This window comes from Sceloporus occidentalis, unplaced genomic scaffold (assembly GCF_023333645.1).
Source record: "Sceloporus occidentalis isolate IW3139 unplaced genomic scaffold, rSceOcc1.0.p SCAF_34, whole genome shotgun sequence".
Classification (NCBI taxonomy): domain Eukaryota; kingdom Metazoa; phylum Chordata; class Lepidosauria; order Squamata; family Phrynosomatidae; genus Sceloporus; species Sceloporus occidentalis.
This window is the reverse complement of record NW_028317014.1, coordinates 10007553-10025653: the sequence shown is the minus strand read 5'-3', so window position 1 is coordinate 10025653 and position 18101 is coordinate 10007553. Positions and strand designations below refer to the sequence as shown.

Genomic DNA, 18101 nt, shown 5'->3' with positions numbered 1-18101 from the left:
AACTATTTCATCGTCTAAGGTCTACTTGCCATCTTTCTTGAAGATATGACTCAAGCTCTGGTCAGTCAACTCATAATAAGTATTAAATTGGCAAAAAAGGTCCTTGTGAAAAAGGCAGCAGGGGACACAAAAAGACCCAAAGTTATTGATTTAACATGTCATCTTAAAACAATAATTTATATCAGGTAGTTGCAATCATAAGGCCTCTCAAGCTCAAAGAAAGCTTGTTGGCCCCCATTGTTTTATGCAGCCATCCTGTTTTTAGGTCATTTTTCTTTATTCCAATGTCAAGCAATGTATGTTTGCTCAGTAAAATAGAATTATTTTGGTCAAAACCATAATTACTCCTAATTATAGACCTTTGAAAGGCAGAACATCTTCTGTTTCTCCATCTGCCATTGGCAAGATCGTTGAATACCAGTTTCTCCTCCTCTGAGGTCGGAAAGGCTGGGGTGATGTTGAATGTCTAGCACCCTGGGTGAAGTTGATTCAGCACACAACGGTATCATCATGGCAAGAACATAAGTCATGAACAACTGAAGCTCAGACTCTACAACTAACCAACCTTAATGGCCAAACTATTGTCCGAATGTTAGTGTTTAGTGACCAAAATATAGTCTGAGAACATCCTATACTACGTTTAGATCAATAAATTCTACAAGACATTTGCTAATCCACCACATTTGTTAAAATGTAACTCAATGAAACAATTACTCAACAAGCAAACCATATGTAGGCATTTCATAAGAAGGTGGAAACATTTGTTCAAAGCAAATTGTGTCAATTGCAATCACGAGATGCAGGTCAGCCATGTTACAATGAACGTCATTTGTATGTTATTTGGATCTTTTGCATGCCTGTTTCTTGTCAACTCCAGGGATGGGAATGTTTAAAAAAAACATTGTCTTACTCTCAATTTCCCTAATACCACACCACAGCACTTGTAAGAATAGTAATTTACTGTATAGTGCTATAAAGTCCTATGTAAAAGCATAATTAAAATAGTGAAACATGTCACCGGCAGCACACAGTTTTCCTTAACCTTCAATCTCTTTTGTAATAATTATTCCCGCAAGGCATACCCACTAAATCTGTTTTATTAGCGAGTACAGAAGCTGACTGTTTTTCTAAGAAAAATATCCAGGCCCTTGTTGAAGGCACCTATTAAATTTGATAGCACCACCTCTCTCGTCAGTGAATTCCATACCTCAGAGGAGAACATCTGGTTCTTTGTACATTTCTGTTAATGAACAGGTCACTAGAGAGCTCTTTATCAGAGGAAGATCAGAGGTGAGCTCAGGACAGGTAAGCAGAGCCAGCCATTGTGTAATGCCATAGGAGAACTGCTCAGGGCGTCCGGTTATATTGATATTTTTTATCTTTAAGGTAGTTCTAGGAGTTAGCTGATGGGTTCCAAATTCTCAGCTTCTTTAGAGCAGATACAGCCCCTGGGCCAGCCACGCAGGTACATAGAAAATTATTTAATATTGGCCACAGAAGGCCAAGCAAGGTACATTTCTAGTATTGTTAAATAATGTCTAGAACATACCCGATATGATTCAAAATAAAAACACACATTTAGTAAGACAAAAATCTAAAATATGTCAGATGCACTTAAAAGGAACAGTTTTTTTTTCATTAAGTATATTTGTTTCCATTGGTAGAATACACAAAATACTCACTGTCTCCATTCAGCTGCAACATTCATTTCCTCCCTGCAGATTGTGCTGCGTGCCGAGAAGACTCGGAATATTCCTGGAATTAAGGCCAGTCAGTGTTCTACCTGCTATGGAACAATCAATACCTCTTTTACTGCTTGCTTTCACCAGACTGGGAACATCTCTGTATTATGAAGGTAAAAACTGCTTTTTTGTTGTTTTACTTTCCATTTTTTTAAGGATTTTATAGAAGTTGAATCAGCTTGATGTTTTCTCACCTAATGTCATTTGACTTATTTCTGGATGTTTCTCAGAGAACTTCTAAAATTGGGACACAGAAGGAATTCGTATTAAAAGCATGCTGGACTGGTGGATTTGGGGTAGTGGATATAGTATAGATTTATAGTGGTTTAACACAGTGATTTGCTGATAAACTCTAAGCCATTTGTCAAACCAGTGGTGGGTACAGTAATGATCTGGGATGCTCCCGCTCTACTGCTATCAACACACATCAAATCTGATTATATTAAAGAGACATGCCAGTTCATAAGCACTTTAATTCTTATGATGACGGAATGTCTCCTTTATATTTTCTTGTGCTCCACGTTTCGAATTCATGGAGGGATTCTGCGGAACCCCATGTGCATTTGCTTCTTTCCTTGCTCCCCTGCGGTCCTAGGCTTGCAAGAGATGCGTTCAGCTGAACTCTGGAGCTGAAGCTTCTCATAAAGGTTAATATGTTTTATTGTAACAGGTTGAAGAATGCATATTACATATTACACAGTACCTTAATGTGCATTCTTCATTGATGAGGCTGCATGGGACACTGGAGAGTCCTTTTAATCAAAGCCGAGCCATTATCTGTGATCTGTTATTTATAATAATAAGGTATCCCATGCATGTTGAATCAGTTGTATTAAAATGAAATGATATCCGGAAAATATTACACACATTATACATTATACAGTATTAAAAGTTATGAGCGGGTTAAGTTGTCTTCCTGTGGTTGTCTTTTTTTCCGTATGTGTCATTCTGTCGTCTTTCTCTCAGAAATGGTACTTAGACGTGTTAAACATGAGTTGTACATTCCTTTAAGCCCTAGCGTCTTGGGAGATGAGGTTATAAAAGAACCGCTTTATGTGGCTTTTATTCAAGAAACAAAAGTAATGTTTTTACAATTATTTCCATTCAATGAGTCATTCTACTTTGGAAAACAGATGTCAGAACCCTTGAGCAACAGATTGCAATGCTTTTAGATATCTCTCTGTAACTGTGTTGCTGCGTTTAAAGTAATTTAGGATTATAGGAATGCAGTTCACATGCCCAAGTCACCATGAGGGCCACGGTCGTTTTTAACATGTTCAGACATTAGCATTTTCCCTTCACTGTTATTGATCAGGCCTCCACCAGGTGTCCTCAGGTACAGACAAGAAACCGGCACCTCTGGAATGTTAATCAGTTACTCCATAGCTTTCTAGACCTATAGGCAAGCTGGTGTTCGGCTGCTCTTGTTCCCAGCTCAGCATGCGTTGTGCCACTGGTCAGCCTACTCACTTGTACTAGAGGTAGACATTCATTCACACCTTGGACCTAATTAATAAGAGGTTCAACTAAGCCCCACCAGACACACACACCCATCAGAAGACACGTTGCACAGCGGATTTTGAATTCTATATCTTTGGATATAAACACATAAATATAATAAATGCTGGACAGGTTCATCAAACACTATTTACTGCCGAACGCATAGCCCTCATTCCTGAAATTGCCTATCCAGAAGTTAAATACATCTTACCAAGCATTTCTCTTCTAAACCCTGGAAGTCTTGGGGTTTTAGTGGGTGGAAAAGAAACCCAACAAGTCTACCATGGTTTGAGAAAATAGCTCAAAAAGTAGAGTATATTACTTGTAAAACGATACCATTGCAGCAAGCTGTAATCTTTTCTAAATGCACCAAGCTTGTATTTATTTGTTGCCTTTTCACAATGGCATGTGAATACTTTTCTGTATTTTTGCTCTGCAATTAGACCCAACATTGCAAAAAATATATAAGCAACATGAAGCGTTGACAAAATCATATAAAGGACTATGAGATTTTACAGTATCTACGAGCTTGAAGAATGGAATAACACCCTGTCCCTTATTTTATCTGGCTTTGGAACTTAATTAAAAGTTCTGCTTAAACTCATGTTAGTCACTTTACTGGCAGACCACCTGGGGATGTTTCTATTATTCTCTGTTTGAGTAGCTATTCTACAAATGGATTTTATTATAAATATTAGGTAGTTTGTGGAATGAAAGACCATAAAATACCGGTATTTTTTTGCTACTCTTACAAACTTACTTTTGGGAGCCTGAAAGCTATAAAGCCTTAAAATGTTCCAGTTTTTTCTATTTGTGGGACTCCATATGCATACAGCATACCATCACAGAGACATTTCCTTAATATAGTAACCAGCTGTGCAAATTTGGTTACAATTTCCCTCATTGGCTTCTGAGGCATTTGTTCATTACAGTAGGTGTTTGGTGGTGAGTTTGTAGGACCAGACTTTAAGAGGAGCTTGGTTGGCTCTTACATATCCAACACTACCATAAACATGGCCAGACAGGTTATTCTTGGAAAAACGTATTAAGCTTGACACTTCTTAATGCATAATGAAGTCAATGAGTTAAAAGTGCAAACTCTCTTGCAAACTTCAAACTTAGTGAATAAGGCCCTATATTACTCAACACATGCTGTTGCCTTGTTCATACCTCATAACTAATGTTTTCCTGTGTGGTGACCATCTTTATGAGAATCTAAGCCAAGTGTGTGCTGATTTGGCTGGCATATTTGGTCAGTAGATAGCTATGTATAAACTGTATACTGTATATAAGTGTGTACATGGTCACTTTCACATGTTTCCTCCAGTAAGTCTGTTTCTTATGAATTATTCCATTTGAAGCTAGTTATTAAACCACAGTGCAGACATCTTAGCAACAGCAAGCTATGAAGCTATGCAAGATGTGCTTGGCTGGACGCCCACAAACACTCCTAACATGGTCCTCCCTCATAATTTAATGCATAAATGATTTCAAAGCTCTGGAATGCCATTATTTAGCCCAAGCTGTGTTCATACTTTCTCTAACAATCGTGGAATACCATAAATGCCTTCCCTCTGTACACGTTATGGTTCTTATAAGACTTTGCATGACATGCAAGGACTCTCTTATTACAAAAGTGATGAAAGGCCTCAAAACAGTTGTGCCTTTTTGGCGTAGCCGGATACAAACTTACTGCTCAGATTCAAGTCCCATGGCATTAACAGGGGCTTCCCTCCCTGAGCCCCAAAGTCCCAACATACTCTTTAGAATCTTCTACCAACAGGCCCACACTGGTCATTTGGTTCACCAGGCAAATGTACATTGTGCCACTGACCAGTAGCGCCCCCTACTTACTGCTCCAGCCAGCAGCAGATTGGGTTCTGTAGTGTGTGGCCCCGGCTGGATATGTGGGGCTGCACTCTGCATGAGTATAAAACCATGTACAGGCAGGCATATCCAGCCAGCAGCCCTTGATAGTGCCTTAAAGTGCCAGGCCCACTGAGTCATCTTCAGTCCAGCCCTGTCTAACATCGTATCTGACTATATGCATGTCTCTGTCCCAGATTATTAAAATGTATTTTGTGTCTTTTTGTTGAATGTCCGATTGTTATTTAGATTGTTTTTCAAGCAGAATAATATAATAATTGCAAAACTAAATACAACATGATATAACGATACTACAATATAAAGCTATGGCTTGTAGGCTACAGGAATTCCTGTCCAGAATTTGTTGCATGGAGGGAATTGAGATGTATTGTTTTGAATATATGTAGACTTTTAAAAAAATGACCAATGTCTTGTAAGACATAGTCGCTTAAGGTGTGATAAATATGTTATCTGTGTCGCAGCAGCAGTATCACCAGTGGGGAATTGGTAGAGCGCTTGCTTAGCACGTGAGTGGTAGCGCGATTGATGCCTGCATTCTCCAAAATGTGTGTTTTGGTTAATAAATTAATGGGCCTAACCAAAAAACAACAGAAATTGTCTTTCTCAGTAGATCTCACCATTGCTGCAACTGCAAAAATTTATATTTTTTTTTAGTAAAAAGATGTGGCAAAACCTGTTTGGGACTGCTGTCCAGAACAATAGGCTTTATTCTGTCACAGAGGGTCCATTAAGGGGAATTAGCTCAAATGGTAGAGCGCTCGCTTAGCATGCGAGAGGTAGCGGGATCGATGCCCGCATTCTCCAAATGTGTGTTTTGGTTAATAAATTAATGGGCCTAACCCAAAAGAAAAACTAAAATTGTCTTTCTCAGTAGATCTCACCATTGCTGCAACTGCAAAAATTTATATTTTTTTAGTAAAAAGATGTGGCAAAACCTGTTTGGTACTGCTATCCAGAATTTTAATAGGCTGTATTCTATAACACAGGACACCAGTAAGGGGAATTAAGGTGCCATAATTTGTAAAGCTGAAGCATAGAAGTTTATCAAGAAAGAGGTCTGGGCTGGTGATGACAGGACACTTTAAGGCCAGCAGCCGCCTGATAATGCAATAGTGGCCAATGACTGGATATGCGCGGCCGCACCCTACACTTTAATGCTGGAGCAGCAGAGTGTGCTGATGAGAATTTCAATGGGCTGTATCCTATAACAGAAGGCACCAATGAGGGGAATTAGCTCAAATGGTAGAGCGCTCGCTTAGCATGCGAGAGGTAGCGGGATCGATGCCCGCATTCTCCATGGGTCAATTTTGGTTAATATTTAAATGGAACTAATCAAGTAAAAAAATGAAATTTTATAATACCTTAATGGGTCTAATCAAGAAAAACTGAGTTGATCTTAATACTAATGCAACAGCTAAAACTTAGTTTTTAGTAAAACCCCCTAGATTAGTGAACCCTCTAGATTATAAATTTCTTTGAGCAGGGTCTTCCTTACCTGTTGTTTCTGTAGGTCAAATTATTGTGTTATATACAACTTGTTATGTCCTGTCTCCCCATTGTACAGTGCTACAGAGTATAATGGCACTATATAAAACAATAAATAATAACCCCTGTACAGTACTGACCAATGCCTGCATTCTCCACATATATCTTTATTTTAGACGGTCAAGTGATTCTTATCTACCTTCAGATTCTTCATGTATAAGAAATCTCATTGTGGATGATACAACATTATTAACACTACAATTGCTAATAAGAGTTTAAACTTTATACATCATTCCTTTTAGTAACCATATATATATATATATAGCCACTGAGTGTTACTGTATATTTTTATTGTGTCTCCTGCTAGGCTCAGGATACCCAGCTGATGAGAGCTATAACAATGAAGTGTATGTTGAAGCCCGTCCTTCTGGTCCTTTACTGGATTATAGAGGTAAACCCGTATTATTGTTGTTATCTTTTATATTTTGTTTCTAATTTACATTTACAAACACACTAATTGATTTTCTAATATGTAAAGCTAAAGAAACATGAGGATGGATTAACCTCATTTAACCTGATTCATTTCATGTAGTCCTATTTTGTTATCTGTATTGGCCAATAATGCTGATGTTTCCTAATTAGAGAACACGTCTATTTGGGTTGGTAGATTTTTTTGTCCCTTAGGGAAGAAAGTTCTCTACCTGCCTTTACCAGTAGTAACATATAGTTGTTAGTCCTTTAGCAATATAATGCCCTGGAGATAGTAAATGGTTAATACACTGGGACAAAATGATTCAACATGATGGACTTTCCTTGACTCATGGAAAAATCACCTGTGATTAAAGTAATCTGAGAACATGATAATGTAATGGCTAAATTCTCTGACATGACACTAATGGGACAGGAACCTCGAATCTGCCCATTTGGGGTATTACAGTAGCCTGCTTAAAAAGAATGACTTCTGCTATATTTCAAAGCCAAGTACCGTATTTCCTCGATTATAAAATGACCCTGATTATAAGATGACCCCCCAAATCTGAATATTAATTTAGGAAAAAAGAAAAAGCCTGAATATAAGACGACCCTATAGGAAAAATGTTTTACCAGTAAATGTTAATTCATATAAACTATTTTTTTAATAAAAGCTATGATTGAGAAAAATATTTTGGTTTTATTTCCTTCTATTTTCCAACCTGCCCCCCCCCCAGTTATGCACATCTGCCCCAGAAATGCCTTATACCCCCTATATGCCACTGTGCCCCATGATATGCCTTTTAACCCTCTAAATGCCACTGTGCCCCATGATATGCCTTTTAACCCTATATGCCACTGTGCCCCATGATATGCCTTTTGACCCCCTATGTGCCACTCTGCCTCCAGAAATGCCTTATACCCCTATATGCCACTCTGCCATTTAGAGGGTTAAAAGGCATATTATGGGGTAGAGTGGCATATAGGGAGGTTTAAGGCATTTCAGGAGGCAGAGTGGCATATAGAGGGTTAAAAAGGCATTTCTGGAGGCAGAGCAGCATTAAGGGGGTTAAAAGGCATTTCACAGAGCACTCTGCTACAGAAATGCCTTATGCCCCCCATTTAACACTCCCTTCCCCCGCCCCCCCCAAACTTACCGGTGCTTCTGAGTTCCCTATCATGTAGCCGCGGCAGCGTGTAGAGCTCTACGCGATTCTCGTAGACAACTGACGCTGCAGCCGGAAGGAGGTGCGGCTAGCAGCGGGGGTTGTCTGCGTCCATCGCGCAGACCTTCCCTGACTGTCAGAGAGAATTCACCGCACTGGGGAACTCTGATCTCTGACAGCCGGGGAAGGTCTGCACGATGGACACAGACAACCCCCGCTGCTAGCCACACCTCCTTCCGGCTGCAGCGGAAGTTGTGTACGCGAATCGCGTAGAGCTCTACACGCTGCCGCGGCCACACACCGGGGACTCAGAAGCTCCGGTAAGGAGGCCGGGGGGGGACAGGAGGATCCAGGTCCCCTGCAGCTGCGGGGGATCTGGATTTTAGTCTTCTCATCGTCTTATAATCAAGCAAATACAGTATTTATAATATAATGACTGTGAATGCTTTGTATTTACTCCAGCTCCTCGTTGGTGCTATGACCTCAAGTTACAGGATGGAGAAGCTGCTTGCTATTCCCCCCGGGGAGGGGGTTACCGTAGCACCTTGGGGACGCGATGCCGCTTGTCATGTGATCAGGGTTTCCGACTCATTGGACAGAGTTCAGTACAGTGCTTACCAAGTCGGCGCTGGTCTGGGTTTGCATACTGTAGAAGTAAGTATAGATAGGTGGTGAACTTAAACAAATTAGTTTTCCGACAAATGCAACAGCAAGACTAACAGACCATTCTGCTTCTAGAACAGTGGCTGATCCTAGCTTACATTTTTTTGGTTATCACTTATGGGCACCAGCCAATAAGAAAATGCAATACAGAACAATGAGAACATGAGCTTTAACCAACAGTTGCAAATTATTACCCTTCCTGTGAACTTCTACTTGGAATTCTTTCTTCTAGTCACAGGTGGTAATTGGTACTTATCATTACATAGTATTTCTTGACAGGCCTAAATAGCCATCATGCATTCCAGGCCAATGTCCAACAGAGCCACACACATTTACAGTCATTGGCCACTATTGCATTATCAGGCAGCTGCTGGCCAGGGGCATCCTGTCATCACCAGTCTGACCCTCTTTCTTGGTAGACTTCTGCGTTTCAGTTTTACAAATGATGGTGCTGAGGTGAAATCCTTTGCCTCTGGTGAAGCTGAACTATATGTTGCATTTTGTGGAGAGCCATGTTGTAAAGCTTGTAAAAGTTAAATGTTTTTCTGACAATTATTACCGGTATATCTACAGCAACTGCATACTGGGGGCAGTGAAAATTTGCTTAGGTGCCTGTAACTGAACTACAATTCTGCCATCCATATGGGCAATCAGAGGAATTGCAGTTCAATGACAAGTAAAAAGCCAGTATGCCAGTATCTGTAATGTGGTGAACACGTGGGCATGAGTGATGTCAACCGTAGCTGAAATCAAAACTAAAACACTCTGCCTTCTGTGCTGTTACGTCTCGGGTTCTGCATTTTTTAATTCAATGCTGAATATTATAACAGATTTTTTATTTTATTTCCAGGGATTCAGTGCCATGTGCTGCCCTCACTGCCTCATGGCTCTTACCAGTGTGCAGCTGGTGTTTATGAGGGTTCCCGCTGTGATTACTCTTGTGCCCAAGGCTACCAGATAGAGGGAGACCGTAGTCGGATCTGTATGGAAGATGGCCTGTGGAGTGGTGGAGAGCCTGTCTGTGTAGGTAAATTTTCAGGCCTATACTTTACACACCCAGGAACTCTCACTGCATTATATTTGCTATTAGTATTATGAAATATTTAGAAGTACACATTTTACCCTGAATTGCATGATTGATAACTAGACTTGGGCACCAGGGGGCTCTTCATGTTCGTCTTCGTGCTCGTCTTCGGGGGGGGGGGGGAAATCTTCGTATTCCGCGAATATTTGCCCCTTCCCGTCTTCTCTTCGGGCGAATATTCGTGGACATTCTTCGTGTTCGTTTTTTCTTCGTTTAAGGGGTTAATACGGGGTTAATGCAGGTCTGGCGCCAGGAGTTTAAATGTACATATGAGCAACTCTATTGGTCGTCAGCAGGGGGCTCGTCTGCCATTGGTTGATGCCAGACGAGCCCCCTGCTGGCGACCAATAGGGTCGCTCGTACAGACTGTTAACTCCTGGTGCCGTAACTTACCCTGCAGATGCCACTGGTCTCCCTCCCTGTTCAATTAGTTAAATGTCCGTACGAGCGACCAATAAAGTCGCTTGTACGGACATTTAACTAATTGAACAGGGAGGGAGACCAGTGGGATGACCCTTTTGATCACCTGCAGGGTCTTCCTCTGGCATCAACCAATTGGTTGATGCCAGAGGAGGTCCCTGTAGGCGACCAATAGGCTCATTCGCACTGCCCTATAACCCGTGACGGCAAACCTGCGGATTTCCACTTCCGGAAAGTTAGAAGGGGGGGGGAATGGTAGACAAAGACGATTACGAAGATCTTCGTGGTGTGTGTCTTCGTCTTCGCCTACGTTTTACCGCTGCTGTCTTCTCTTCGGCGTGTCTTCGGAACGAACACGAAAACGCACTCTTCATGTTCGTTTTCATGTTCGCCCGAAGACGAATGCACAAGTCTATTGATAACCCCTTTTTACAGGTGCAGCTCAGTCTTCACCAGCCTTTAGGGCATTATTTCTAAAGAGTTTGTGTTCCAGATACAAGCTATTTTTTAACAACAAAAATGTGCTGGAAAGGGAAAAAAGAAATACCGAAAAGGATAGGCAATACAGAACACAAAAACGTAAATATTGGCTGTAGTATGCAGCACGGTGTATTCAGACAAAGGCAGCAGGTCAAGTGGTCAGTTAAGATCTGTAAGAACTTTGAGGCATAATAACTGTTAGAAGAAAAGTCTTTAGCAAACTTTCTCAAAACATGCTCTGCTTGGTCACTGAGCACCTAAGCTGAAAGTCAAAGTATAGAGATTGTCATCACAGTGCTATCTTTATCTAGTAGTAGATACATGGGTGTAGGAACCCCTAAAAATCTGGGGGGGATAGCTTTTTTACTGGTAGGGTATACCTGACCATTTCACCAACAAGGACTTTTATGACATTGCATTATAAATACATAGACATTAATATGTAGTTGGTCCCCCTTTGTAGCTATAACGGCTTCCACTCTTCTGGGAACGACTTCCACAAGATTTTGGAGTTTCTGTGGGGAATTTTTGCAACCATGCCTTTATGGACCTTGTTTTGTACACTGGGGCACAGTCATGATGGAATAGAAAAGGACCTTCCCCAAAACTTTTCCCACAAAGTTAGAAGCATAGTGTTGTCTAAAATGTCTTGGTTTATCACCTTCAGCTCATAAAACGTTCTACAAGATGAATGGGAGAAAATTCCAACAGAAACTCACAAAAAAAAGAAAAATCTTACAACCACAGATGGACCCCACTGGACACGGCCACAGAGACTACTATGATGTACTGAAGGAACCATCTAAGACTCCTAACACGTCATGCACACAGGAACATATCCACACGCTTAAACACTTGAATAACATACACACGCATGCACACACTAACATACACACACACAATGGGTTAAACATGTGTTACAGGGAATCATTATGTTCCCTTTAAGTACAACATGCCTGCTCATACACACATATGCACTGCTCTTACGCATGCCTGCCCACAAAAACACACATATACTCTGCAATTGCCTGCAGATACACACTTGCCAGTACTCACACAAATGCACTACCCTTATACACGCCTGCCCAAACATACATAAACTGCTCACACACACACACACACACACGCCTCCCCATAAATATTCACTGCCCTTGCACATACTTACACAGACGTATACACTATAAGACAAATACACTTCTTATATACACATATACACTGCCCATACAGACGTACACATATACACTGCCCATACAGACGTACACATATACACTGCCCATACAGACGTACACATATACACTGCCCATACAGATGTACACATATACACTGCCCATACAGACGTACACATATACACTGCCTATACAGACGTACACATATACACAGCCCATACACACGTATGCACATACACGCACATATACACAGCTGCCCTATACACACGCACATATGCCTGCCAAAGTGCCCATACACATGCCTCACCATATGTATATGCACACACAAATCTACCATCAGACCCCCCACCTTCGTTCTCCACATCAGACCCCCCCACCTTCGTTCTCCACATCAGACCCCCCTCCACAACCTTTGTTCTCCACATCAGACCCCCCTCCACAACCTTTGTTCTCCACATCAGACCCCCCCCACCCACCTTCGTTCTCCACATCAGACCCCCCCCATCTTCGTTCTCCACATCAGACCCCCCCAACCCAACCCACCCCACCTTCGTTCTCCACATCAGACCCCCCCAATCCACCTTCGTTCTCCACATCAGACCCCCCCAACCCATCCTTAGTTCTCCACATCAGACCCCCCCACCCCAACCCACCTTCGTTCTCCACATCAGACCCCACCCACCTTTGTTCTCCACATCAGACCCCCCCACCCACCTTCCCACCTTCCCACCTTCGTTTTCCACATCTCTTACCTTTCTCTTCCTCCTTTCTGCTTTCTATTCCTCCTTTCTGCTTTCTCTTCCTCCTTTCTCTTCTTCCTGTCTGCTTTCTCTTCCTCCTTTCTGATTTCTCTTCCTCCTTTCTGATTTCTGTTCCAACTTTCCTTCTGGTTTGCCGCTGTGCAGTGCGGCTGCGCACAGCTGTTTATGCTGAGCGCCGGGGCTGGATATAAACGTCATATCCCATCGCCCGGCGCTCAGTTACAGACAGCACGCTGGTGAGTGTGACCTAAATGCAGCTGCAGCCTGCAGGACTGGTTGGGGAGATCACGGATTTCCCTAACCAGTCCTGCAGGCTGCAGCTGCCGATTGGCAAAGACTTTATACTTGCGGATATGGTATTTAGAACAGAATCCAATTCATTTGATTGATGACTATTTTCCTGGGCCTTGGCTAGGCTTTGCGCTTGGGCCAAAAGTTGCCCGATGACCTGTAGACACAAATAGGGTTGAGAGCGCATGTGATATAATTGCACTGGTTCATAGGAAAAAATGCTTGAAGGGCACTTCTATAAAATGCATGGGTCTTGGCATTTGGTAGAATTTTCTGATATTTTTCCATTAGATGTGGACCCTCCAAAGATCCAGTGCCCTACCGACCGGGTGAAGATTGCCGAACCAGAGAAACTGACTGCTGTGGTCTACTGGGGAAAACCTATGGTCAAGGATTCAGCTGATGGTGTTATCACAAGGTATGTTGTGCTGCAGGATATTACTCAATAGCAGTCCATCCCTTGGCCTAATAAATATGTATGAAAAATGTATGTATGAAAAAAACTAACACTTATAGAAATCAAAGAGTTTAAGAGTTTAACATTCAAATTGTATCCTATTTATTTTAGTTAATAAATCACATAGGTAAGGTTTAATTCACCTTTATACCTCCATAACCCACTTCAAGCCTCTGTTTTATTGTGTACTTAACTGGAGTACATTTGGCTTCATTTCTGAAAATGTGAAGTGTTACATTATTATTTCTCGCAATCGCTTCTATAGGGGATAATCTTTCAGCTGTTAATCACATTTATCATCTTCAGTGCTTAAAGGGTGGAGCACAAACAGCATATATTGTGGTAGGGGAAAGGTGATGGAAAACCCATCCACTTAAAATTAAGGGGGGTAGCAGGGGCATTATTAAACAATGTTCTACACCCATCAGACAAGCCCAGAGCCTTGCTGTTCCCTCAGAAATCTTGTGGCGCTGCCACCACTGCAAGGGATCACCTTTTTGCCTCTGTGCACTTTATACATGGAGCCCTTGGAGCAAATGTACGTTGTGTTTGACAGACTTAAAACTCATGGACAGCTACCTCATTCTTAATGGGACTTATGAGATCAGATAATAGTTTACTGCTTGGTGCACACACACCATTAGTGGTGGGGAAAAGATGATGGAAAACCCCTCCACTTTGGAATTTGAACAGTTAATATGTAAAATGCGTATAATCATTATTCTCTTTTTTTCACTCCAGAGTAACTCTCAGAGGTCCAGATCCAGGGTCGGAGCTCCCAGAGGGGGAACATATAATCCGATACACTGCATATGACAGAGCCCACAACCGGGCAAGCTGTAAATTTACAGTAAAAGTGCAAGGTGAGAATATATACTTGTATGTACGCAACTGAAAGAGGTTTGTACGTCTGTGTACAGCTTAAGCCATGTGCTGTGTTTGATGCCTCAGTGAGACGATGCCCCATCCTTACGCCACCTCTTCATGGATACATCACCTGTAGCTCTGCAGGAAATAACTATGGTGCTACCTGTGAGTATCACTGTGAGGGAAGATATGAACGCCATGGACCCTCTGCCAGAGTTTGTCTATTCAGTCGGAACTGGGCTGGAACCCCTGCTACCTGCACAGGTGAGTAATTCAACAGCAAGTATGTGTGAGCGTATATATATACGCGTGTATATATATATATAACACGCGCACACGCACACTCCTGCCCTGGCCATATCATGAGACATAGGTCTGTGCACATGCCCTCTGGTTACGTTCTGCTATGTGTTGGTGTGCTTGGTGTTGTTAGTAATATTTTTACTGTTTCAAAACAGTACTAAGAATAACATTTATTTTCTTTTGAAGCCATGCAAATAAATGTCAATGTGAACTCAGCTGGAGGCTTCCTAGACCAGTTCTTTGAGAAGCAACGTCTCCTTATCCTCTCTGCCCCTAGTTCTGCTGATCGCTATTATAGGCTTCAAAACTCAGCCCTGCAGGTAAGTGCAAGCTGTACATTTTTGATGACGTGTACAAACCCTTGAAATCAGTGTTCTGTAATGACCTATTTAACAATTCCATTGGGTATTTTACCCTATTAAATCCACTGCTACCCCCAAACACCCAATAAAATAGGTACCAATCACACTACATATATACTGTTATATATCAATAATAAAAAAAACAAAAAAAAATGTATGTGGAGAATGCGGGCATCGATCCCGCTACCTCTCGCATGCTAAGCGAGCGCTCTACCATTTGAGCTAATTCCCCTGTGGACTGTTGTCATTTATCTGGGTATGATTCAGTAAAGGATCAGCCATAGATATCTGCTTGGTATATCAGAGTTTTCTAGGTCACAAAGTGGCAAATTCTTCACTTTTCCAGGCAGTTTCAAACATCACAACAGCAAAATCAACCATTAAGGTTTCTGTAATTTACTCAGGCAATGGAACTTAATACGAATGAGTAGAAACAGTAAGCCTAACCAGGGGCGTACCTAGAGTATTTGGCACCCGGGGCAGATCCTGTATGTGCCCCCCCCCCCCCACACACTTTAAAACTGCATAGCTTCTACCGTTATATACCGGCGCAGACACTAAAGGTGGTACAGCATTACTGTTATCATTATATACTGAGGCAGACATTGACGGTGGTACAGCATAACACTTATCACTATATACTGAGGCAGAAATTGACGGTGGTACAGCATAACACCTATCACTATATACTGAGGCAGACAATGACGGTGGTACAGCATAACACCTATCACTATATACTGAGGCACACATTGACGGTGGTACAGCGTAATCCCTATCACTATACATTGAGCCAGACATTGACAATAGTGCAGCATAACCCCAATCACTATATACTAAGCCAAACATTGATGTGGTGTAGTCCTACCACTTCATTAGTAGTAGGGATGCACCAAAACGAATTCTGGACTGAAACTGAAAATGCAGCATTTACCTGGCCGAAACTGAAGATGACCCCCCCCACACACCATAAAAAAAATCTAACACTTTTATTTAAAGTAAGTAACACACCAAAATAGGACAAAACAATTAAATAACAATATTAATATATATATATATAATTGTTAACAGCAATCACATTCCTATCATGCCCAGGCATACCCAGATTCTAGGAGGCACTCGCAGACTTGGTATGATAGGAGTATGATTGCCCTATCTACCCCTTCTCACTCCCTTCTGCCCTATCTACCCCTTCTCACTCCCTTCTCCCTATCTACCCCCTATCCCCCGTCTCACTCCCTTCTCCCTATCTACCCCCTCCTAACTATCTACCCTCTCCCTCTTTGAAGTTCACTTACCTTTCAGAAGTCCTGCGGTGGGGGTGCAAGCCCTCTGTCTCCCAGCTCTGCCACTGTATGGAACAGTATAGAGTGATGGGAGTTATGATGTACTTTAGCATAATTATATAATGAAAAATACATTGGAAATGGTACAGCATAACACCCATCACTCTCACACATTTACCAATCCACACTTACCAATCCACACTTACCAATCCACACTTACCAATCCACACTTACCAGTCCACACACATATACCAATCCACACACATACCAATCCACACATATACCAATTCACACATACACCAATCCACACATACACCAATCCACACACACACCAATCCACTCTCACTGTCACTCTCACTGAATGCTTTCCTACCTTTCCTCTTTTCTCCTTACAGCTCCTTTTCATGCTCTTCTCTCCTTTTCTTCAGTTCTTCTGTCTTCTTCCGGTTCAGAGGGCACGGACAGCGGTGGGCGTGGCTTCAGTGTTGTGCGCCGGGACCTGACAACAAACCCCGGTGCACAGCAGCTGTTGCTGCGCGGATCGCAAGGGAGCGGTATCGGAGGTCTTTAACAGACCTCTGGCTCCCTTGAGTGATTTTAAGCCGGGTTCAAGGGAGATCCTTAAACCGGCTTAAAATCACTCAAGAGAGCCGGAGGTCTGCTAAAGACCTCCGATACCGCTCCCTTGAGAGCCTGCTCCTCCAGCGGCGGACATTGCTGTCTGTCTCTGGAGGGGTGCCGGGTGCCGGCAAGTTGGCACCCCCCTGATGAGCGGCACCCTGTGCGGACCGCCCTCCGCTAGGTACGCTACTGAGCCTAACTAGCTCTAGTATAGTGAAAATTAAGAAGAGAAAATACACAGCAGCCGCTATACTCTTGTAAGCCAATGTGTCATGTATTCAACATACAACTCGTGGCAGGTGTGAGGAACTGAACCGATTATAGCATGTTTTTATTCTCAGAATGCAAGATGTGGTTTGGAACAGCGTCATGTGATTATGATTGAGTTAGTGGGAGAATCGCCAAGAGAAGTGGGTCGTGTACGAAATCTGCAACTCTCGCCAGAACTCATTGAGCAATTAAGGTAGTAAAATGTTTTATTTCTCAAAGACACTGAAATATTAAGGCATTTACAGGATAACACATAGTAATATTGTTAGTGATATAAATATTATATCATTTAGCATACATGAATAGACTTTCAAAGGTATACATTAAAAAAATCTGAATTCTGCACACAAACACACATCTGTCACATGATGTAAACATCCCATGTGAAAGTAAAAAAGACAAAAACTATATTGTGTTTCCAGGTTGAGATACTTATATGATGATGTATTTTTTTCCCTACAGACAAGCCTTGCGCATTTCGCGGTCTTATTTTAACATGGTTCTCATTGACAAGTATGGTGTTGATCGAGAACGTTATATGGAGCCTACTACATCTGATGAGATCTTCACTTTCATCGATACATATTTACTCAGCCCTCGGGAGATCACTCAGCTGGATGCAGAGAGAGAGAACTGTATTTAGTGGACAATTAAGAAACAACATTGAAACAAACAGGCATTGAACACCATAGCGCTAAAGAGAAACTCATTGACCAGGTTTTATGGGTTCAAATATGTATGCCAATTATCTTGACCGTTGCACTGACTGTCAGAAACTTCCTTAATGAGCTGTGTAACCTTTAACCTGAGCTCGATGAGGTA

General features: G+C 41.9%; 1 protein-coding gene and 3 non-coding genes across 4 annotated transcripts; 3 read left to right on the top strand and 1 right to left on the bottom strand.

The window, feature by feature from the left end:
• Positions 1-1788: 1788 nt before the first annotated feature.
• LOC149298270 (sushi repeat-containing protein SRPX2-like) lies at positions 1789-17922 on the top strand. Its single transcript, XM_089487687.1, has 10 exons — positions 1789-1855; positions 6982-7065; positions 8714-8905; positions 9765-9941; positions 13408-13534; positions 14315-14436; positions 14525-14704; positions 14930-15063; positions 17351-17472; positions 17742-17922. The coding sequence occupies exons 1-10, from the start codon at positions 1789-1791 to the stop codon at positions 17920-17922; spliced, it is 1386 nt and encodes a 461-aa protein (XP_089343813.1).
• On the top strand, positions 5861-5933 carry TRNAA-AGC (transfer RNA alanine (anticodon AGC)). Its single transcript has one exon. It is a non-coding gene; the product is annotated as a tRNA-Ala (tRNA).
• On the top strand, positions 6354-6426 carry TRNAA-AGC (transfer RNA alanine (anticodon AGC)). The gene has a single exon. It is a non-coding gene; the product is annotated as a tRNA-Ala (tRNA).
• TRNAA-AGC (transfer RNA alanine (anticodon AGC)) lies at positions 15265-15337 on the bottom strand. The gene has a single exon. It is a non-coding gene; the product is annotated as a tRNA-Ala (tRNA).
• Positions 17923-18101: the final 179 nt, after the last annotated feature.